Genomic DNA, 24,115 nt, shown 5'->3' with positions numbered 1-24,115 from the left:
CCATTAAAAAAAATAGCTTTATTGAGAAATTCATGTACCTTAATATTCTCCTGTTTAAATATACAATTTAATGGCTTTATTATCTTCACAGAGATGTGCCTCTATCACCACAGTCAATTGCAGGACATTTTTGTTGCTCCAAAGAGAAACTACACTTTTTAGCTGTCACTGCTCAATTCCTCCGTCTCCACCCGCCCTAGGCAAACCACTAATCTACATTTTTTGTCCTTTTCGATTTGCCTCCCCTCGACGGTTCATATAAATGGGATGATACAGTATGTGCTTTTTTTTTATGACTGGCTTCTTTCACTCAGCATGTTTTCAGGGTCATCCGTGTTGTATGTGTATCAAAACTTCATTTCTTTCTTTTTTTGCTGAATATCACCCTGCATGGATATAGTACATTGTGTTTATCCGTTCATCGGCTGATGGGTATTTGGGTGCTTTCCACGCTTTGGCTGTTTTGATGCTGCTCGGATCATTTCGCTGCAAGTGTTTGTGTGGACATGTGTTTTCATTATAAACCCTTTTTAAGGAAGACTGTACATGTGTAAGTTGCAGAGGCAATGATATACCACCTAAAAAGTTAAAACTTTGGTGCAAAAAAAATACCACAAACAAGTTGAATTTTAGAAGCGAGTGATAGAGAAAAAACCTGTTATATAAATAATGGATTAATATCTGTACTCTACAAGTTAATTAATCGAAATGCAAAAGACAACTCTGACAAGATGGGCAAACAACAAGGACAGTTAATTCACAAAACAAATAACAAATGATCATTAAGCTTGGTTAACTCAGCTTTGGTTCAGAAGATTGGTTGAAACCTGATACATGATGCCATCGCTTTCCCACATTTTGTCAGAGCTTTATAATCAGCAGTGTCGAGTGGTAGACCAGTAATTCTCAACAACGTATTTTACAAGATCCCCCTTTACTGACCTGAAATGAAATGTATAGATAATGTAAACTGCTCACGCACATCATTAAAAAAAAATCTTTAAATACAATAATGAAAACAAAAGGAAGATAATTTATGGCAAAGTAACTTAGTTCAATGTTTAACTTTTCTGCTGTGATCATTAAAATATTAATACGTTAGGATTTCAGAGAAGTTAGAAGACTAGAAGCCATTCTACAAAGGAAGTAGAGAAAAATAAAAAACTGATGGTATAGGGGGATATTAGAATAAAAGCTAGTACTGGATTAGTAAGTAGAGACCAGGCTTGTTTGTATATAAGAGGTGGAAAATAGCCTGAATTGAAGAAGGGATGACATGCCAAGGTAAATTTTGCACTGAGCAAAAGTGATATTCTCACGAATGAGCTGTGCTTTGACTGTTTTTTGAGTCAGAATAATTTTCTCCTGGGATGTGGGAGAGGGTGGTGACAGGGTGAACTGTAAGATTAAGTTCTCATTGATGCTAAGTCAAACAGTAATTGCCTGTAATATATTTGAAAGTGCAGTGAATATAATTAGACGTAGGATACCTTTCTTTCTTTCTTGTTTGATGGGTAGCATGTAAAACGGTTTATTAAAATTGCTCTGGTTTTAGGGCAACAAGCCTGTACTCGAAAAGAGCACATGCATGTCTGTGTGTCAAGTTCTGAGTTTTGTGCATCTCGTTGTGTGAGGTCTACTGTGCTGCTGTGGCTCCTGCATCTTGTCTAACAGTGTGGTGGTTCCAGGCGAACTGGCACACACACAACTGCCACAGGAACTTCTAAATGGCCCGAAGGAGCTGAGTCCCAGGGCCCTAATTCCCGTATATCTTTATGAATGACTTAATGTGTATAATGTAAGAATAATTTGTTAGCGCTGTTGTGTCTTAGTACAATGTAGAGGTAGTTTAAAAGTATGTTTGATTTGATCTTATCATCGGATTAATTTTATATATTTGAGAATTAGTGGTAATGTAAATATTCAAATATGTGGGGAAGGAAGTGCCCTTGTGCAGGTCATACACCTAATTGGAAAGGAAGTGTAGAATTTCTCAAGTTTTTAAAATTCTAAAGGTTTTAATGTTCACATTTGTCCTTAATTCCCTGCATGTAATTTTGTACAATGAAGGGTTCCCTAAACTTTATAAGCTTTAGGTCCTGCAAACCCTGGATCCAACCCTGGTGACGGTCCAAGATGTTTTTTACATTTTCCAAATGTGTTCTAAGAGGTGTTTCATTCCGTTGAGGTGTGCTGCTATGAACAAATCGGTATTGGTGTTTTGGCTGGGCAGTAAATAGGGACAGTATTTTTGAGTAGTGTCTGTTAAAATTAAGAATGCACCATTCTGTTGGACCTTAGAAATTCCTTTTTTTGATACCTATTGGAGAAATATTTATACGTGTACAGAAAAGAAATCTTCAAGAATGTCTATTGCAGCATTATATTTTGGAAAATGCTCATCAAAAAGAAAAATAGTGGAAATACATTTTACAGAATATTATGAATTGAAACGAATGTCTTAATACAGAAGGATCTTTAAGACTTAATTAAGTAAATAAAGGAAATGAGTATGAGCCTGTTTGTGTAAAGCAGCTCAGATAGAAAATTAAATAGATTTTCTGGAAGGTTACGTGTCAACATGTAACCATGGCTACCTCTGGAGAGGAGAGTGGCATTGGGTCCAGTGCGGGAGGACTTTCCGGAGGACTTCCGCTTTGGGTGTATCATTTTCAATTTTGCATAAGCAAAATGTATTCATGTATTTTTTTCCCCTAAGTCCCAACTAAGTTACTACGTTCATTTTTCAGTTTTGTGAGCTTTGTAGAGCAGGGTTGATGCTGTAAAATGAACTTGTTACAGATTGACCAAGACTTTTACAGTGTTTTGTCAAAAGGCCAGGGGAAGTCTAAAAATAGGAATCTAAGGTTAGCAAACTTGTTCTGGTTCGGTTCTGTGAGGAGGATGCAAGATAACTGAGTTACTGAGAAGCTGTTAACTGTGGAATAAAGTGGGACAGGTACAGAACAAAAAACAGCTGGCCTTGCTGAATAAAGATTAGGTTTTGTTCCACTTACTTACACGTTTGGCACTGGATGATTCATTTTGAATTACAGAGCTAATTTCCAACTCTTTGAGGTGGAAGTACCTAAGGCATCAGGCCTCAAACATGGGACCAGGACCACTGGAATTAATCTATGGTAGAAGCATTCTGATGGCACTTTACAATTTAGTAATAATGCCAGCAGTACCTTATCTAGCATGCACCATGGTAACACTTACTGCATCTGAGTGTTTGCAGAAGGGACAATAATCATTAAATGCTTATGATGCAAGCGTCTTATCACATGATCCTCACAGCCGTCCCGAGGAGTTTAGAGCTGTTGGCGACTTCACTTTACGGGGTTAGAAACTGAGGGTCAGGGAGGTTAAATAGCTGCCCGAGGTCACATGGTGCGTGGCAGAGTGGGATTTCAGCCCCAGCAGTCAGACCTCGGAGCCCGCATTCTCCGCCTCTACCCTTAGCGTTGACACCAACTTGGATGTCTCATAGGCACTTCAGGTTTCACTGTAGTTCAAAACCAAACTAAAACTTCATCCCCCTGTACACTCACCTCGATGGTTGTTTTTTGATTCTTTGTCTCATTGAATGTCATTTCCTTTTCATCCAGCTGCTGGGTGAAGACCTATTGGACATTCCTGACGCCTCCTTCCAGTGCGTTCAGTCCTCAGTCTAATCAATCACTAGCGCATTGTAAATGTTACCTCTTGAATCCTTTCACTTCTTCTATTTCTAACTGTTAACCTCAGACAAACCTGTATTGCTTGACTGGGTTGCCGCTTGTGGCTCGAAGTGTCAGTCCCTAGACACTTGGGCATGGTCTCTGCATGTACAAACCAACACCCCTGCGCCTCCTCCCCGGCCCCCGGTTGTGTATGTGTGTTTATACTACTTAAAACTCCCTCAGTGGCCACTCCTGGTTTTTTAACAGGGCAGTGTAATGTAATGACAATACCTGGCCTGGGCTGACCTTTCCTCTCATTGCATACTCTCTTCCTCCTGGATGACAGGACCTTTCATGGGGCCAGGACTATTTTATGATTGCTCCTAAGTTGCCCCTGCCTGGACTTGAGCACTCTCTCATCTCCCGGTCCCCCTGTAATAGAGAACAAATCTGACTCCATATTGGATCTGCTCCTTTGGCTTTGACCACCGTGCCCTGTTCCCTAGGCTTAGTCCTGCTCACTCTGCACTCACATAAAGATAACAACGTTGCAGAATAGAGAGCAACGTTTGTTTTGTTGGAGGTTTGCAGGAGCACCATCACCCGGCCCGCGTGGACGGCTGCAGGAACAAAGGATTCTTGCACCAAGAAGTTTGCAACAACCAACCACAGCCCCTCCTCTGGTTTTTTGTATAAAAGGAGCCTGTATTCTGACTTGAGGAGGATGGTTCTCCAAGACATTAGTCTGCCATCCTCTCGGTCTGCCAGCTTTCCGAATAAAGTCGCTATTCCTTGCCCCAGCACCTCGTCTCCCGATTTATTGGCCTGTCGTGCGGTGAGCAGAACGAGTTTGGACTCGGTAACACCCCCAGCTCCTACTCATCTTTCTAATCTCAGCTCAAATAGCACTGTCTTGGATAAGCTTTTCCTAACCAGCCCCCCCTACCCCTGCCCCAGACGGTATCAGTTCTGGTTACAAATTACTGGAACACCATTTAGAGCATGTAAAGCATTTTGAATCGTATATTTTTATCATTAGTTTATTGTTTGTCTTTCTTTCCTAGACTAGTTCCTTGAGGGCTGAGCACCAAAATGGGTCCTGAGTGCATCTGAATGAATGCACATGTCTGGTTCCATCCATTAGGCTTTCTTCATGAGGGAACTGAAGCCCGAACCCTGTAGGGTTGTCATTCTTCCTTCCAGGGTGGAGTTTGCCACTTACTAGCTGCAGGTGGTTACTTAACCTCCCCGAGTCCCAATTATTTTATCTGTTCCAGAAGGATAAAGATAGTACCTACCTCTTAGGTTGTTTTGGGGATTACATGAGTCAGTAAAGATAGGGCACTGGGAACATAATGAAATACTCAGTTAGCGGTAGCTGTTGCCATTAGCGTTGGGTGCTACCCAAGGCCATTCAGCTGTTTAATGTGGAGCCTGCCCTGGATACCAGTTCTCCTTCTTGACTTTCTCCGTGCTGAGATCGTTTGGAATTCTTGCAAATTTATTCTGCCATGAGCCAGAGTTCATCTTTGTACTTTCTTTGAGAAATGGGTTTTGCAAACTGCCTTGAGACGGCGTGTGCACATGTGCACATTTTGTTGTCTTTAACCCAATTACAAACAAGGATCAACACCACCCTCACCCGCCCCCTTCAACTAGACGGAAGGCATTTCTGATGTGGAAGGAAAATTGGTGCTTACTCAGGGAACAAGAAGGTTGGGAACAGGTTTTATAGGACTTTGAATATCAAATTAAGGTCTTTGAAGTCAGGTATTTTGGAAATAAGAAATAATTAAAGGGTTTTAAGTAGGAGGTGAATTCTGTGCATGGAATTACTTTTAGAAAATTGATCTGACTACAGCAGTTGGAATGGAAGGCTGAATTTGGGTGATGCTCTCTGATGAAATTAGGGAAGTTAGGAGGGAGAGCTGGGCTTTGTGGGAGAAAAAACGAACTTTTATGGATTCAAGTTGAATTGCTTGTTGGACTTCTAAATGGAGGTGGCTTCAGGTTAAGTACATGCAACAGAGTCAGGAGAGAAACCTGGGAAGGAAGTACTGAAACTATGTGTGTAGTATGACTGAAAAAAGGTAATTGAGATATTAACACCTAGTATGCTAGCAAAAAGGCTGATCCTAACACAATTGTTAGCTATTATGTACTTCTGAATATACTTGAAGGTGATGAAACTCTATTTTACATAGTACTGTGTACGTTAGAATTTTCACCAGTCAGCGCAGCCTTCCCGCTAGTTAATCTGATTTAGTGATGTGCAATTTAGTAAAATGTGGCAGATTACCTTGGTTGTGTTTAAGGAGAGATAATTGAAGGAGACATGCTGTTTTGTAGTTCTTCTCTGAAAGGCTGAAGAAAAGCAGTAAATATTAAGCACTAGATTGATTTTATAAATATGTTACATATACCGCATTCTTCAAAAATACTCCTCAAAAGGAAGGAAAACATGAAAATTGGGATAAAGCTCTTGACATGAACCTCATGGAGGTGGTAGATTCGTAAGTCCCAAGATAACCAGCTTGTGTGTATGTGGGAGTCCGTAACGTGAATACCTCACTAACTCAAATGCTTGTTCTTTTTTTTTTCCTTAACTAGGAATTGTGGTGCTTGGAATAAACAGAGCCTCTGCCAAAAATTCATTGAGTAAAAATCTTATAAAAATGGTGAGTGTAAAGATTCAACTGTTTGCTTCTAATATTAAGAAACAGTGTTGATATCAATCTGAAAATGATTTTTCCCCTTTTCCCTCCTTAACCCTCCCTGTTTCTGTTTAGCTCTCAAAGGCTGTGGATGCTTTAAAATCTGATAAGAAAGTACGGACCATAATAGTCAGAAGTGAAGTCCCAGGGATATTCTGTGCTGGTATGTAAATAGATTAAGTTTTTAAAACTGTAGTCTAATTTTTCCTTAGCGATCGTCTGTTTTCAATTATAAAGTGTTCTGTGGTTTGAATGTCATTACCAACAATTCCTCTTTGTCTGTTTTTTACTGCTTTACAAGAAAAGAAAAATGCTTTGTCAGTATTAGAGACTTTTACAACATGTGGAAAAGTTGTTTTGGAAGTTGAAAGAATAATTTGAGCCATTAAAATATTCCTTGCTAGTACATGAGTAATATTTATGAAAGATCAACTGGGAAGGAAACATTGCGTCTTTTAGTCACAACAGTGTGTTCTGTATTTATGAGTTGTTTAAAAAATGCTTTATTTGAGTAGCAGTAGCTGCCCCAGGACAAAGTGTTAAGTATAGACATTTGCTTTGGAGATTGGTGTTTGTCGTAGTTCTCACTCAAGTATGTGTCCACAAGTCGGATTTCTAAATTGGTATCTACAGCAGTGAAAGCTGGTCTGTTCTCTGTTTGTGCTGTATTACCAAAAACCAGAGATCAAGTTGCTTTGCATTTTCCATATTTGTCAGTATTTCTTTTTTGGTTTTTTGTTTTTTAATTTATTATTTATTTTTAAAAATATTTTTTATTGATTTATAATCATTATACAATGTTGTGTCAAATTCCAGTGTAGAGCACGATTTTTCGGTTATACATGTACACACATGTATTCATTATCACATTTTTTTTCTCTGTGAGCTACCACAAGATCTTGTATTTATTTCCCTGTGCTGTACAGTATAATCTTGTTTATCTATTCTACATTTTGAAATCCCAGTTTGTCCCTTCCCACCCCCCATCCCCTTGGCAACCACAAGTTTGTATTCTGTTTATGAGTCTCTTTCTGTTTTGTGTTTATGTTTTGTTTGCTTTTTTTTTTTTTTAGATTCCACATATGAGCGATCTCATATGGTATTTTTCTTTCTCTTTCTGGCTTAGTTCACTTAGAATGACATTCTCCAGGAACATCCATGTTGCTGCAAATGGCATTACGTTGTCGGTTTTTATGGCTGAATAGTATTCCACTGTATAAATATACCACGTCGTCTTTATCCAGTCCTCTGTTGATGGACATTTGGGCTGTTTCCATGTCTTGGCTATTGTAAATAGTGCTGCTGTGAACATTGGGGTACAGGTGTCATCTTGAAGTAGGGTTCCTTCTGGATATATGCCCAGGAGCAGGATTCCTGGGTCATATGGTAAGTCTATTCCTAGTCTTTTGAGGAACCTCCATACTGTTTTCCACAGTGGCTGCACCAAACTGCATTCCCACCAGCAGTGTAGGAGGGTTCCCCTTTCTCCACAGCCTCTCCAGCATTTATCATTTGTGGACTTTTGAATGATGGCCATTCTGACTGGTGTGAGGTGATATCTCATTGTAGTTTTGATTTGCACTTCTCTGATAATTAGTGATACTGAGCATTTTTTCATGTGCCTGTTGATCATTCGTATGTCTTCCTTGGAGAATTGCTTGTTTAGGTCTTTTGCCCATTTTTGGGTTGGGTTGTTCGGTTGTTTCTTATTAAGTTGTATGAGCTGCATATATATTCTGGAGATCAAGCCTTTGTCGGTTTCATTTGCAAAAATGTTCTCCCATTCCGTGGGTTGTCTTTTTGTTTTCCTTGTGGTTTCCTTTGCTGTGCAGAAGCTTATACGTTTCATTAGGTCCCATTTGTTTATTCTTGCTTTTATTTCTATTGCTTGGGTAGACTGTTTTAGGAGAACATTTTTGAGATGTATGTCAGATAATGTTTTGCCTATATTTTCCTCTAGGAGGTTTATTGTATCTTGTCTTATGTTTAAGTCTTTGATCCATTTTGAGTTGATTTTTGTGTATGATGTAAGGGAGTGTTCTAGCTTCATTGTTTTACATGCTGCTGTCCAGTTTTCCCAACACCATTTGCTGAAGAGACTGTCTTTATTCCATTGTATATTCTTGCCTCTTTTTTTGAAGATTAGTTGACCAAAAGTTTCTGGGTTCATTTCTGGGCACTCTATTCTGTTCCATTGGTCCATATGTCTGTTTTTGTACCAATACCATGCTGTCTTGGTGACTGTAGCTCTATAGTATTGTCTGAAGTCTGGGAGAGTTATTCCTCCAGTCTCTTTCTTTCTCTTCAGTAATGCTTTGGCAATTCTAGGTCTTTGATGGTTCCATATAAATTTTATTATGATTTGTTGTAGTTCTGTGAAATAGTCAGTATTTCTAAGTCATGAGATTGAATGAATCTGTTTCAGTTAGTAAAAAATGTAGCTGATAAAGGTAAAAATGCTGATAATATGCAGTATCATTGTAATTTACTAATAAGTAAATGAAGATAGAAGTTGACTGAGGCATAAAAAATTTTTTTTCAGTAAAAATATAAATGGGATAATCCACTTGAGATAATCAAACACTTGAGGGAACAGCGTACAGTGTTTTATTCATCCCACAAGTATGTTTTGAGCATTTCGAGTCTACCCAGAGCAGTGCAGGGGACGTGGGGGGAGTGTTTCTAGACAGAATGTTTTTAGAGCTGTCTTAGTTGTGGCTGATGTTGGTCAGTTTCATTGTTAAGGGTGCTCAGCTTTTCAAGCTTCAAACTCTGTAGCTTCGCCTTAAAGTAAGGCAGGATTCTATGGTATTTAGGAACATTCGGTATAAATGAGTTGTATTTTAGCTTTTGGTATAATGTACTGTGTCTAAAAGGATTAGTTCAAACTTGAGTTTGGTAATCAGAGAGAGCAGGATTCTTCTCGTCCGCAGCCTGGGCGGTGATGTTCTGAGTACAGGCTTCTGCTGTACATCTGTCAGATGCGAGTGGCGCCGTCCTCCCGGTGGGGTTTTCGGAGGTGTCATGTGGCAGTGGACGTCAGTGCGGTGCTCGTGGTCATAGCTGTCACTAGATTTTATAAGGGCTTTATATATTGAAATTTTTTCCCCTTAAACAATATGAAAAACTTACACTGAGAGAATTGGGATTCTTGTATCTGTGACCTTAGGACCAGGTAGGAGACTGTCTCTCCAGGTGACTGAGTCAACGCCATGCTGATGGTTCTGAGGACCCCTGACAGGCTCATTGGCCAGACGCAGAACAGTCTGGGGGCTTTTAAGGGAGGCCCACTTACATGAATCTTGGAGGAGTGACGGTGGTGCAGTGAAGGCGGAATGACATTCAGAAGGAGGTGCTGATGGTCGTAACTCGTCACTGGCTGTGTTGGTAATAGGTTTTATAATTGTAACACTGTAATTCCTGGTAGAATTCTTTTTGTTTTACCTCTGCTGCCCATTTGTTTTGTGTCTCCACATTGTTAATGCTCTCTGGAAAAGGCTTTACGCTTTAGTACAGTTTACAGCTATCTTTTATAGGTTGCCTTTTTGGGGACATATTATGTAATATACCAGATGCTTGACCCGATTAAATACTGTAGCCTGGACTACGTCTTCCCAAGGGCTGAGCAGGTCTGTTTTCTTTGCCCTGTGTGCTTTTCACAATGAGGGTAATCTCCTATACTTAAACTCATAAGGTTTGTTACTGTATTTTGTCCAAAAATAAAAGTTTGAATTATAGAAAAATTGGAGAAAATCATTTGTTTTGGTAACTTAGAGTGTGTAATAGAACCATTCTTTCAAATTTCTCTGAAAGGTAGTCTTATGTATATTTGAAACAGGCAGTTTAGTAGGTCTGTCTTCATTAACATGTACACATTAAGTGTACTGTAAGTCTGTGTAAACAAAATCTGTTTACATACTTAAAAAGAATATTTAAACTTATATCCTACATTAGTATAAAAGTCTTACTTTTACTCAGACCTCATTTATTTATTATTGTTGGAGAATAGCCTTTCACATCGTTAGAGCTTTAATTTCTGTTCTGAAGCAGACATATTCAAAAACAAAATCCTCAAAAATGTACTCATTTATTGGTAACCCCAACCCCCTAAAGTTACTCATTTTCCCTCTTCCCTTTCTGCCCCCGCAAAGATTTCTCTTCTCTGTACGTCTGTATTCTAGTGGCACCTTGTTTATTTCCCAAAACTTAAAGCTTATGAAGTGGTCTTGCCTCAAATTTCTTGAGGATGGGAACTTCTGTTTTTCGTTTTTGAAAATCATCTTAGGTGTTCTCACAACACAGCACGCAGCAGGGACCCAGGAGGTGTTTGCTGAACCTGATCAGCCTTTGCACTGTGCTGTGATTCACTGGTGGTGTTTTCAGGGGCTGTTGGGATGTGAGCAGCTTCTCTGAAATTCGCTGGTCGGGTCTCTGGCTCCTCACTCTGGTTCAGGCTTCCACGTCCTTTTTCTAATACGCTACGAGAACAGCTAACTAAGCCCTGTTCATAACACGATCGCTCCAGGCACTGGAGGCTGGACTGACTTCTCATTTAAATCTATTATTTAGAGTCTACAATCGTATTTTACTTATCTTTACGTTTTTTAAATTAGATTTTAGTTTAAAAAACAGGTAGTATGTCAGCATGTGTGAAATGTAGACAATATGTGTGAAAAGAATACAAAGAGAAGTCCCACTCTTACCCCCTCCCTCTACGCCATTCTTTCCCGAATAAAAACAGCAATGTTTATTATTTTATTTCATCCTTTTTGTATTTCATTATACAGATGCATACAAATATATGTAAATATACAGATATATGTGTACTCGGTAGAATGTTAAGATGCTATATTTAAAGTGATAATGTGAAAAGTATGTTATAGTGTGGAAAATACATGTAATAAGAAGAGAGCTACGTGTGACATGTCACTCGCATTATGACTGCACCTGTGTGAGCTGGGTGTACAAATAAAGTCACAGCTTAGGCGCGATGTTTTCCTTCTTCTGCCTTCAAAGTTTCGGTAATAATAATTATAGTAAGAAATTATATTAAGGTAATACATACAAAGTAAATAATTTTGAAAAAATTACCAAGCATGTTTAGTATATTTTTCAATCTTGGTAACTAAAATTGTGACATTAATTGCATTTCTGAATTATTGTTGCAACATTTAGGAAGAAAAATTTCAGAATAACAAGACCTTACACGACTCTTCAGATCCTTTCATTTTACAGAATCTCTGTGAGGTTAAGTACCTGGTTAAAGGTGGTGGCTTTGCTGGAACTACTTCTGACTCCTAGGGCAGGGTTTTCTTTACTGTACCAGTGGTTTTTAATCTTTTGGGATATGAAGTCTCCTTTTTGAGCTCTTAAAGTTTCGTGCACTTTCACACTGTAGTGGTCCTGTGTTGACTGAGATGTGTGATGTCACATGCCACTCTGGGTACAGTAATCTATTTAGATGAATTTTCTGTTTGACTACAGTGATGCCTAGATCCAGAAAAAATACATATCGTAGTTAGCATGGCTGGAGACCACGTTTCCTCCACATGCCTGCTCTCAGATAACCGTGCTGCGCCCTGGGCCCGACTCCACGTTGGGAGTCAGCGTCGTGGATGTATCTTTCTTGTGGATGCACTGCTCTGGGTTCATGGCTTGCCTGAACGTCTCTCAGTATCCTGAGAAATAGCATTTTGGTAGTCAGGACTCACTGTGAAATGTTTAGGAGTTAGAATTTTAATATATTTAATGGAATTATGAAAAAGTCCTTTTAAACTAGGCCACTGCATCAGATGGGACTGTTTGATCCTAGTCATCTGTGTGTTTTTGTCCTGTTAGTGTTCTGAGGCTAAGTAGCAAAGTACACATGTGTTGTTTTTACTATAAAATTTTTGAAATGAAATTTTGTGAGAAATTACTGAGTCTGAGGATCTTTTCTTTTGAAATTCCTGAAATAGATTATAAACAGTTCTTGGTAATTGATTCCTGTATGTAGAACTCTAAATTGAGTATTTCGCTGAATTACACTGGTGTGGGTTTTTTTTAAAAAGTAAAGGTACTTTTGCTTCTGCTTTTGAGTTCTAGTAAGTTGTCTTCTGACTAAAAACTTCTCACTAAAATTGTTAACATGCTTTATTGAATGCTGTATTTTCAAATGGAGGTAAATGTCATGACATGATTAAATATATGGGGACCTCTGACTAGTGAACTTATCTATTCAGTATTGTTTCAGAATCTCAAGTTATCTTTGTGTATTTGAGTGTTAGTCCCTTAGAGAGTTTGTAAGTAAAGGGAAAGCTAGATAACCTACAGATTTGTGTTTAGTTTAGCATAAGATTCTTTTTTTGGGAAATTAAAAAAAAGTCTGTGTTACAGAGATACGAATTACTTGCAAAAATGTACCAATTTCAAGTACACATGTAGTTGATTAATTTTGACAGATGTTTAAACCATGAGGATAGTTGTGCTATAGAACATGTTCTTCACTTAAAAAGCTTTCTTTTTTCTTTTTAAATTGAAGTATAATTGACTTATAACACTGTGTTAGTTCCAGGTGCATGGCAGAGTGATTCAGTCTTTCTCTACGTTACGAAACGGTCACCGTGATAAGTCTAGTTACCATCTGTCACCGTACAAAGTTATTAAATATAATTGACTGTTCCCCTGTACATTTCATCCCCGTGACTCATTTATTTTGTAGCTGAAAGTTTATACCTCTTCATCTGCCTCCCCTATTTCACTCATCGTCCCACCCTTGCCCCCTCTGGCAACCACCTGTTTATTCTCTGTCTGTGACTCTGGTTTTGTTTGGTTATGTTTGTTGATCTGTTGTTGTTTTGTAGATTCCACATATAAATGAAATCATACGGTCTTTGTCTTTCTGTGTCTGACTGACTTCATTTAGCATAATGCCCTCTAGGCCTACCCATGTTTTCGCAAACGGCAAGATTTCATTTTTTTAATGACTAATATTCCACTGAAAATATATGTCATCTCTTTATCCGTTCATCTGTCAGTGGGCACTTAGGGTGCTTTCATATCTCGGCTGTTGTAAATAATGCTGCCGTGAACATAGGGGTGCATATGTTTTTGAATTAGTGTTTTTGTTTTCTTTGGAAGGCTACCGAGGAGTGAAATTGCTGGATCGTATGATAGTTCTATTTTCAATTTCTTGAGGCGCATCCATACTGTTTGCCATGGTGGCTGCATGACTTTGCATTCCCACCAGCAGTGCGTAAGAGTTACTTTTTCTCCACATTCTCACCAACACTTGTTATTTGTTTTCTTTTTGATAATAGCCATTCTGACAGCTGTGAGGCAGTATTTCATTGTGGTTGTGGTTTACATTTCCCTAATTAATGATTTCATGTGTCTTTTGGCCATCTGTATGTCTTCTCTGGAAAAATGCCTATTCAGGCCTCTGCCCATTTTTTAATTGGGGTGTTTGTGTTTTTGATGTTGAGTTGTATGAGTTCTTTGTATATTTTAGATATTAACCTCTTATTAGGGATATCATTTGCAGAAATATCTTCCCATTCAAGTAGGCGGCCTTTTTGTTGGTTGATAGCTTCTTTCACTGTGCAAAAGCTTTTAGTTTGATGTTGTCCCATTTGTTTACATTTGCTTTTGTTCCCTTTGCCTGAGGACTTACTTCCAAAAGATTTTTGCTAAGACCAGTGACACAGAATGCTGCTTACGCTTTCTTCTGGTTTTGTGGTTTTGGGTCTTTAATCCGTTTTGAGTTTGTTTTTGTATATGGTGTGACTATGGAGTCCAGTTTGATTCTTTTGCATTAACCGTCCAGCTTTCCTAACACCATTTATTCCCCTGGTGTACGTTCTTGCCTCCCTCATTGCGTGTTAATCGCTCCTATAAATGGAGGGTCATTTCTGGGCTTTCTGTTCTGTTCCCTTGCTTTGTGTGTGTGTTTTGGTGCAGGTACCGTGTTGTTTTGATTACTGCAGCTTTGTAGTGTAGTCTGAAATCGGGGCGTCTCATACCTTTAGCTTTGTTCTTTCTCAAGATCCTTTTCCCTATTTGGATTCTTTGGTGTTTTTATACAGATTTTAGAATTATTTGTCCTAGTTCAAATGCCATGGGTCTTTTGATGGAATTGCACTGAATGTATAGGTTGCCTCGGGTAGTGCGGTCATTTTAACACTGTTCCTCAGCCCGTGAGCACAGAATGTCTTCCCGTTTGTTGGTGTTGTCTTCAATTTCTTTCATCATTGCCTTGCAGTTTTCTCAGAGTAGGTCTTTTATGTCCTTGGTTAGATTTGTTCCTAGTTAATTTTATTATTTTTGATGCAGTTGTAAATGGGGTTATTCTCTTATTCTTTCTGATAGTTTGTTGTTAAGTGTATAGAAAGATCACAGATTTCTGTATATTATTTTATACCCTGCAAGTTTACTGGATTCCCTGATGAGTTCTAATGGTTTTTGGTAGTGTCTTTAGGACTTTCTGTCCAGGGTATCCTGTCATCTGCAAACAGTGACAGTAAAGTTATTTACATCCATTCTTCTCCCGAGCTCACTGAACGTCTTTGTGATCTTTATCTTGAACTCTTTATCAGGTAGTTTCTTGTCTCCACTTCACTTAATTCTTCTGGAGTTTTCTTTCTTTGGTACATTTTCCTTTGTTGCCTCATTTTTCTCAGTTCTCTGTTTTTACCTCTCTGTATTAGGTAGGCTGGCTACACTTCCTGATCTTGGATAAGTGGTCTTATGTAGGAGACGTCCTATGGGGCCCAGCAGCACATGCCCTTTGGTCCCCAGAGCTACGTGCTCTAGGGCTGCCCCCTATGTGGACTGTGTGAACCCTGTGATGGCAGGGCTGACTGCTGTGGTCATGCTGGGAGATGGGGCTGGCCTCTGGCCTGGCTGGCTGCCAGGCTCTGCCTTGTGCAGAGGCTGCAGGTCACTGGTGGGTGGGGCTGGGTACTGGGGCAGCTGGCTTTGGGATCAGGTTGTCCTAGGGCTGGTGCCAGCCTGCTTGAGGGTGGTGCTGTTAAAAATCTTTCTTATGCCCATATGGTGTCGTATAGCCTATCCCCTCCCCTTCTCCCACCCCCTTAAAACACTGATCTCATTGCTCTTACCATAGTTTTTCCTCTTCTAGAATGTCCTACAAATGGAATCCTTCTGTAGATGGCCTTTTGTATCTGGCTTCCTTCCCTTAGCATAATGCTTTGAGGTTCACCCATGATACGTGTTTCAGTAATTTCACTTTATTGCTGAGTATGATTTTCATTATGTCACTGAGCATTTGTTTTACTTGCTAAATAGCCATTGCATAGTTACAGCACAATTTGTTTATCTGTTTTGCAGTTAATGGTCATTTGGGTTTTTCCACTATTTTGGCTTTTACAAGCATGTTTTTCTTTCTTTTGGATAAATAATTAAGAGTGGAATTACTGGGTTTTATCATAACTGTACATTTCATTTTATGAGAGACTGCTACTATTTTCTAGCCATTCTGCATTCCCGCCAGCAATGTATGATAGTTCCAGGTGTTCTGCATTCTCGGCAACACTTCATATTGTCAGCCTTTAATTTTAGACACTCTAGTGGGTATGTAGTTACATGTAATTGTGGTTTTAGATTGCATTTTTTAAATGCGTAATGACTTTGAGCACCTTGTCTGGTGCTTTTTTGTCACCTGTATATCTTTTTTTGGTGAAGTGTTTATTCACATCTTTTACCCATGTTTTAATAAAAATAAAAATGAAAGATCGTCTTTTTATTGAGTTAAAGAGTTTTTAATATATTCTTGATACAGACCTTTTGCTGATAAATGATAAAGATAAGTAAGAGTATTTTTACTCCTATTCTTTGGCTTGTCTTTTTCTTAACAGTTTGCTTTGAAGAACAAAAGTTTTTCAGTCGAAGTCCAGTTCATCTATTTGTTTTCTCTTGTGGTTTGTTTCTATTTTGTGAGCTAAGAAACCTTGACCTACTCCAAAGTCACAAAGACTTCCTCTCTGTGTTTTCTTCCAAAAAGTTTTCAGTTTTTATGTTTTATAGTTAGACCTGTGATTCATTCTTAGTTCATTTTCGTATATATCATAAGGTGTGGATTTAGGTAATGTGGTATAATAAAATATATATTTGGTTTTTGCCCTGGGTCCCTGGCACAGAGCTCCTAAAATCCTGGGAATTTCTTTGGAGTAATGAGTATCTTCTGTGTGCTAATGAGATGGCTGAAGGCAGGGGCCCCAGATGACTTTAGAATGGGGTGGTTGCCAGAAAAATCAGTCCTGGGGTTAGAGGGTTAGAACTTAAGCCCCACTCCCCCAATCTTGAGAAGGTAGCGGGGCCAGGGATTGAGTTCAGTGTCTGCTGGACAGTGGTTTACTCAGTCACGCCTAGGTAGTGAAGACGCCATAAAAACCTGTAAACGATGAGGCTTGAGGGGGATTCCAGGCTGGTGCACATGTGGGATTGTCGGGAGGGCGAGACTTTGTGCCCCGCCTCCCCGTACCTTGCCCTGTTCATCTCTTCCGTTTGGCTGATCCTGAGTTGTGTGTCCTTAATAATAAACTGGTAAATGTAAGTAAAATGTTTTCCTAAGTTTTGGGAGTGATTCGAGTGAAGTATTGACTCTAATGGGGGGTTTGTGGGAACACTTGAATGTTTAGCTGGTTGGTCAAAAGTCTGGGTTCTCCCCGGGACTTAGGACCAGCGTCTAAAGTGAAAGCAGGCTCGTAGGGCTGCGCGATATCGTAGGACCCGCGCTAACTTAGGGAGTCAGCATCAGAATTGAATTGAATTGTTGGACACCCAGTTGGTGTCAGAATTGGTGAATTGGTGTATAAATCACCCCCTCTCTCCCCATTTAGTGTCAGCAATAGGCCTGGCTGGACTGGCCCCTAGAACTCAGGAAGTGCTTGATTTATTATTACTGGTTTATTCTAAAGGCTACAACTCAGGAACAGCCAAGTGGTAGAATGCATAGGGCAGGTACCCTCCCAAACATGTGTTCAACAACCTGGAAGCTTCTTTTTTTTTTGACAGGGGGAGGCAATTAGGTTTATTTATTTATTAGCGGAGGTGCCGGGGGGTTGAACCCAGGACCCTCTACCGCTTGAGCTACACCCTCCCCCAACCCGGGAAGCTTCTTGAACCCAATTGTTAATGGATTTTACGGAGGTTCCATTACATAGCCAGGACTGATTGAATCATCGGCCATTAGTGATCGGTCTCTGGTCCCTCTACTGTCACCGGAGGTTGAGGGGTAGGGATGAAAGTTCCAGCCTCTTGTCATGGCTGGGTCCTTCTGGTGACCAGCCTCCATCCTAAAACTGTTAAGGGGCCCGCCAGCAGTCATCTCATTAACATAAACCCAGCTATGGTTGAGAGGGGCTCGTTATAAATAAAAACAGAATATACCGCCATCACTCAGGGAATTCCAAGGGTTTCAGAAGCTCTGTGCCAGGATACAGTGACAAAGACCACATAGAGTTTTTATTATACTTCAGGGTTGTTTTTTTTAATTCATATGTATGTCCAGTTCTGTCACCATTTATTAAAGACTAACTCTTCCTCCACTGAATTATCTTAGGGCCTTTCTAAAAAGCCAGCTGCCATATGTATGTGTGAGCTATGCCCAGGCTCTCTGCGCTGCACTGTCTCAGTTGCTCTGTACAAGCCTTGAACATTCTCGGCTAAATTCAGTCCTAAACATTGCGTATTTTTTGATGATACTATAGAGTGGCTGCTCTTAATTTAGACTCCCGATTGTTACTGCTAGCATGTGGAAATGCGATTGACTTTTGTGTGTTGACATTGTATCTTGCAACCATGTTAAACTCACTTTTTAGTTCTAGGAGTCATTTTGTAGATTCCTTGGTATCTTCTAGGTAGATGGTCAAGTTATCTGCAAATAAGGACAGTTTTACTTCTTCCTTTCCATTCTGTTGGCCTTTTGTTTTATTCTTCTCTTAAAATTAGGCCTTTATTGCGATGTTGAATAGAAATGAAATGTCCATCCTTGCCTTTTCTTCAACCTTACGGGGGTGCATTCAGTCTTTTGCCATTAAGTGTAATTTTGCTGTAGATTTTTCATCAGTGTACTTGACTAGGGTGAAAAACTTTCTATTCCCAGTTTGCTGAGTTTGTTTGTTTGTTTTTTTAATCATGAATTGGTGTTGAATTTTATCCAAAAATTTTTTGTACCTATTAAGATGATTATGTGGTTTTTCTTTTTCAGTCTCTTCATATGGTGAATTGATTGATTTTCAAATATTAAACAACTTTGTGTTCCTGGAATACACCCTTCTTGGTCATGATGTACTATAGCTTTTATATATTGCCGGATCTAATTTGCCAAAGTTTTGTTGATGAATTTTGCACTTTGATCGTGAGGGAAATTGGTTTTTAATTTTCTTGTCATGTCTCTGTTTTTGGTGTCAGGGTGTTACTGTTCTCATACAATGAATTGGGAAATGTTGCAGTTTTGTTTGTTCTGTTGTGCTGGATGAGCTTGTGTAGAACTGGTGTTGTTTCCTACTTGGTTGTTACGTAAAATGCACCAACGAAGCCGTCTGGTCTCGGAGCTTCTTTGTGGGAAGATTTTTAACTAAGATTTTAATCTCTTTAGTAGATAGAAGACTATTCATGTTATCCATTTCTTTTTATGTTTTGATAAATTATGTCATTTAAAGAAATTGCCTGTTTTATCCAAGTTTTTAAATTTATTGGCCTAAAATTGTTCATAATGTTCCCTTATCCTTTTAATGTCTATTGAATCTATATTGATATCTCCCCTTTCATTTTTGATATTGATAATTTGTCATTTTTCTTAAAAATTCTAGCAAAACTTTGATTACTTTTCATGATTGTTTCAAAGAACCAGCTTTGATTTCATTGTTACTGTTTTTTTCCTATTTTCTGTTTCATTAATGTCATTATCACTTTCTTTCCTCTGTGTGCTTTGGGTTTAATTTACTTCTCATTTTCTAGCTTCTTAAGGTGGAAGCTTAGATCATTGATTTCAGTCCCTTCCTCTCTCCTCATACCAATGTTTAATATTATACTTTTAATTTCTCCACTCGAACATGCCAGAGATGCCATTAAAAATGGCTTAGATTACTGTTTGTGGAAGTAATAATTATTGGCTGTTGCTAATTCATTTCTGACCTTGTTTCCATTTTTTAAAAAATACCTAAATGATATTTTATGCTCTTAGATGTTATTTTCTTTTTTAAAAATAGGAAGTATGTATTAGTGCTAACTTGCTGACTCCTCTCTCTGCTTCCACTGTTGCCCCGCTGAGGCACACTCCCCATCGTGTAGCCCGAGGAATCTTAAAAAATAATCACTTCACACTTCCTGCTCCAAATAACCCTCAGAAGTAAAGTGTGGTGGCTGAATGATGCCCCCGAGGATGTCCGTGTCTCAATCCCCGGATCCTATGCGCATGTGATCTCAGCGCAGACGGGGCGTCACCGATCCGTGTAAGTCAGAGATCCTGAAACGGAGCGGTCGCCCTGGGTCACCCAGTGGGGCGATGTGTAGACAGGGGTCTGTGTAAGAGGGAGGCGGGAGGGTTAGAAGTTGGGAAGAGAAAGGAGAATCAGGGAAAGGTCTGCGAGGGGAGAAGTGACGGCAACGCAGCGGAGAAGCCCTGCCCCGCGGGCGCGGACAGCCCCGGGAGCCGGCGAGGCGAGGGAGCTCGCTCTCTGGGGCCTCGGGGGCGCAGCGCTGCCAGTTTCAGGCTCCTGACCTGCAACTGCGGACGATCCCGCTGAATTTGTGGTTATTTGTGGGGAAGCTGATGCCGCAAGTGTGAGTCTCCCGCCCCGGGTGCCTCGCCCCTCCTGCCGCTTGCCCGTCCCGCTTGGCCTCGCAGCCCTCGTTCTCGGCGGCACAGAGCTCAGCGCCGCTCAGACTCCCTGTGCACGGCGCTGCCTCTGCTCAAGTGTCATCTCCTTAGAGAGTTGTGACCGAGTCATTTTAGCCGAAACAGGCGTCTCCACTTCCTCTCACCGTCTGCCACATTTTCCTATTTTAGCTTCATCTTCTCAGTTCCTGAATTTATTTTTTAGTTGTTTGTTATCGATCTGCTTCTTGTACAGATAAGCTCACCCCCTGGAGTCAGGACAGGAGCCCAGCGCCCGCACAGCGCCGAGTCCACTGAAGGCACTTAACAGATAGTTCATGGGACGAAGAACTGAAAAATTTTGGTTGCTGATGTAGTGACGTTGGCAAAGTGTCATGGTTAAGTAAAGCAACCTTTGCTTTTTGGTACAGTGCGTGTATAGGTGGCTTATGGGGTGAAGAAGAGGCAACTGCTCTTGGCCATTCTCCCCCAGTCCCGTGTCCAGGCCTGCCCAGTTAGGTCGCCTTGGTGGGGAGGGGACATTAGAAGGCACTAGAAGCCAGAAGAGGTCTTCCATGCAGAAGTCCCCTCTTTCACGAGGCCAGGGGAGTGTAATTCAACCCATGACCCTGGGTCAGGTTTGGTATCGCTCCAGCCGCTGGAAGGGCAGAGCTGAAAAAATTAGAAAAAAAATAAGAATTTATATCAGTCTCTGCCTCTGGCAATTTATATTTAGCAGCACAGGTTGCTTTCTGAGAGGGTCCCATGGGAGCCAGAGTTAGACTGGACCAGGGTTAGGCAAACCTTTTCAGTAAAGAGCCAGGTAGTCTAGGCTCTGTGGGCCTCTTGCAGTCTTTATCATATGTTATTAAAAAATTTTTTTTAATTTTTATGATGCTTTAGGAAAAAGCAGACTGTTTGTAGCTCGAGGGCCATATGAAAGCTGGGTGCAGAGTGGCTGCGGTGTTCTGAGCCCTGGTTCGGGCGCTGTTCCTTTGTCTTGTCTGCTTGACAAAGTCCATTTCCTGGGACCTAGCCCCTCACCTGCAGCTGGGGAAGCCGGACTCAGCTTCCTCGAGCTTCACAGCTAGATGTTAGACACCTGGCCCGTGCAGGCTGTGTTGTGTGTCTTAACACACATTAAAAGTGCCCTCTTTTCTTGTGTGATTGATGAATGATCCTGCTGACAACTCTGCTACTCACAGTTGTACAAATATTCTGTTCAGTGAGATCACCGTAAGGGCGAATGCTAGACTCAAAGGCCACTACCATTTGAGGTTTAAGGTTCCTGGAAACCTCCTGGTTAGAATTTCCATGTGAGTAACTTAGGACTTTTGGGGGCAGAATAAGATTTGAGAGATGGAGGTGGTCAGTGTATTCACGCTTTCTAAAGTAAAAATAAAGCCAACATGATTAATACATTACATATATTACATATTACAATATAACTTACTCATTTACAGTATTTGTAATATTATATACTTGTTATCTCTTAACTGTAAACCTCTGGAAGTTTTCTCCTCTTGAATTGTATGAAATATCTGTAAATTGGTTTTGCTTTTGTAGAGATAGGAGAGCCCTTACTGGGTGTCCTTCTGAAAGCGTTGTTTTGTCCTGGCAGGCGTTACTCCCCTGGAGGATCTTCCCAAGGCTTTTGAGGCTTGTTTTAAAAGTTTCTGGTGTCTTCACTAAATACCCAGGTCTTCTGTGTGTTTTCTCGGTTCCCGCTGGCCGTGATGGGAACACCAGGAGTTGTTCAGGCCAGAGCTCCCCGTTGTTCTTTCTCTGATAGTTGCCTGTGAAATGGCAGCCACCCCAGCTTAAAGCTTAAGGGGAGCCCGTGTAGATTATTGCAGCCCCTTCCCTGAGAGGCGCTCTCCTCTTTGGTTCCCTGTCCTGCAGATTCTAGCCACACGGCCTCCCTGAGCTCTCGTCTCTGGGCATCAGCAACACCACTGTGTTGTTGCATTTAGGGCCCCCTGCCTTACACCCCAGCTTAGAATGTGCCTGGGAAAGAAAGCTGGAACAGTCAGTGGGCTCCCCGATCTATCTGGCACTACTTGTTGATCAGCTTCTGAAAGATACTTCATATATACTGGGAGAGGAAGGGCTCGTGCTCCAGTACCACTGACTCCCCCACAGTCAGAGGCAGACGCCTCCAGTTCCCTCAGCGGGGAATGGTGCTTAGGAACCAACATCCGAGTGCTCAGGGTGCTCCTTGTTCCCGGGGCGTCTCTGCTTCTAGGCCCTTGTACTGCACACAGCTAAGAAATAGGGAGGTAAAAAAATTAGGTTATACGTGTATACACACATACTTATGTCAAGGTCTGTATTTATATATTGAAAACCATGAGTTCATACAAATAACTGTTTCCAGTCCATCACTGCAGGATCCACTCTCACTCTCTCCCGTTCAGTAGATGTCATATTTTCAGTGTATTTACTCACTTGCTCATTCCTCTAGTAATGGAGAAAATAGTTTCAAGTGACTGGTGCCTACCACTGTGATAAATCCACTTTCTAACTAGAGTTTAATACTTAGAGTATTTATGTCTTTAGATGGAGGGTAGCGAGTAAAAATACTGTGTTGAAGAGTTATTTACATGATTTCCTCTTCAGTTAATTATGTTTAATTCGTACGAAGTAAAATTAGGTTTCCTCACTCGTTTATTTCACCTTGAGTATGTGAAGTGTCAACACAATTTCGAAAGTCAGAGCTGTCCACGGAGGTGTCACTGCCCCTTCCTCCTCTAGTCCCTTCCGATTTCCACCCTCGAGGGTTGTTAATGAATCTTGTTAGCTTCTAGTTTATCCATCATGTTTCTTTCTGCAGAATTAAGGATATGCTTGTTTAAGCATCTCCATTCTTGTACCAGTAGTGTCCTATACATGCTTCCTTTTATCCTTCACTGTTTTCGGTTAACATATATACTGTTAACCGAAGTTAACTGGGAGTCACTCCATATTAGTTCACAGAAATGTGATGATAGCTGGAGTATATGAGGGTTAATGGGACTTTCTCAGGATGGAGCTATGTCCCCAGTTTGCAGGCTGATGACACCGATCCTGGCCCTGTTTGAGATGGAGAAGTGATGAGACTTTAGAAGAGAAGCCTTCAGGCAAGCCGGGGGGGCCTGGGATGCTGGGCAGAATGGATGTTCTGGGTTATGGTTGGTGAAAGGACACTTCACTGTGAGGAAGAATGAAGGCCTGTTTATTAGAGCCTGAGTTCTGGTAACATTCTGTGTCAGAGCACTCATTTTCATTTAATGGGGAGTTGCTATAAATGACTCTGAGGAAAATTTGCTATGTAGATTTTTTTTAATTAATTTTTTTAGAGAAGTTTTAGATTCACAGCAAAGTTGAGAGGGAGGTACAGAGACTTCCCGTACACCCCCCGCCCCCACTCACGAGGAGCCTCCCTCGTTATCAGCATCATGCACTGAGTGGTACCTTTGTGACAGTTGAGTAACCTCCATGCTTACAAGTGAGTAACTCTGCACAAGGGTTCACTCTTGATGTTGTGCGTTCTGTGGGCTTTGGCAAATGTAAAATGGCATGTATCCGCCATTGTAGCGTCATGCAGAGTATTTTCATTGCCCTGAAATTTAGAGGCCAGTTGTGCTCAGCCTGTTCATCCCCTCCACCCTCACAACCACTGATCTTTTTACTGTCTTCATGTTTTTTGCCTTTTGCAGAGTGTCAGATAGCTGTTATCATGGAGTATGCAGCTTTTTCAGATTGGCTTCTTTCACTTAGTAGTATGCATCTAAGTTTTCTCCATGTCTTTTCATGCCTTGATAGCTCTTTCTTTTTATTGCTGAATAATTTTCCACTGTGTTGATAGATCACAGTTTGCTTATCCATTTATCTGCTGAAGGACACCTTGGTCTCCTCCAAGTGCTGGTGATTATGAA

At 40.5% G+C, this 24,115-nt stretch overlaps 1 protein-coding gene across 10 annotated transcripts in view; it reads left to right on the top strand.

The window, feature by feature from the left end:
* Positions 1 to 24,115, top strand: part of AUH (AU RNA binding methylglutaconyl-CoA hydratase) — a 144,962-nt gene that overhangs the window by 12,216 nt on the left and 108,631 nt on the right. For 9 of the 10 annotated variants that reach the window (XR_010379186.1, XR_010379185.1, XM_064482446.1 and 6 more), the window contains exons 2-3: positions 6,276 to 6,343; positions 6,455 to 6,542. The exons of the other annotated variant lie outside the window; for it this stretch is intronic. Coding sequence is in view for 7 of the 9 variants with exons in the window: in XM_064482446.1 (XP_064338516.1) it covers positions 6,276 to 6,343; positions 6,455 to 6,542 (156 nt within the window). In the remaining 2 variants the exon portion in view is untranslated. The remainder of the gene's footprint in view (positions 1 to 6,275; positions 6,344 to 6,454; positions 6,543 to 24,115) is intronic. 10 annotated transcript variants of the gene reach the window in all.

Source organism: Camelus dromedarius, chromosome 36, assembly GCF_036321535.1.
Source record: "Camelus dromedarius isolate mCamDro1 chromosome 36, mCamDro1.pat, whole genome shotgun sequence".
Taxonomy (NCBI): domain Eukaryota; kingdom Metazoa; phylum Chordata; class Mammalia; order Artiodactyla; family Camelidae; genus Camelus; species Camelus dromedarius.
Note: the sequence above shows the minus strand (reverse complement) of the source record. Positions and strands in the feature narration are given on the sequence as shown.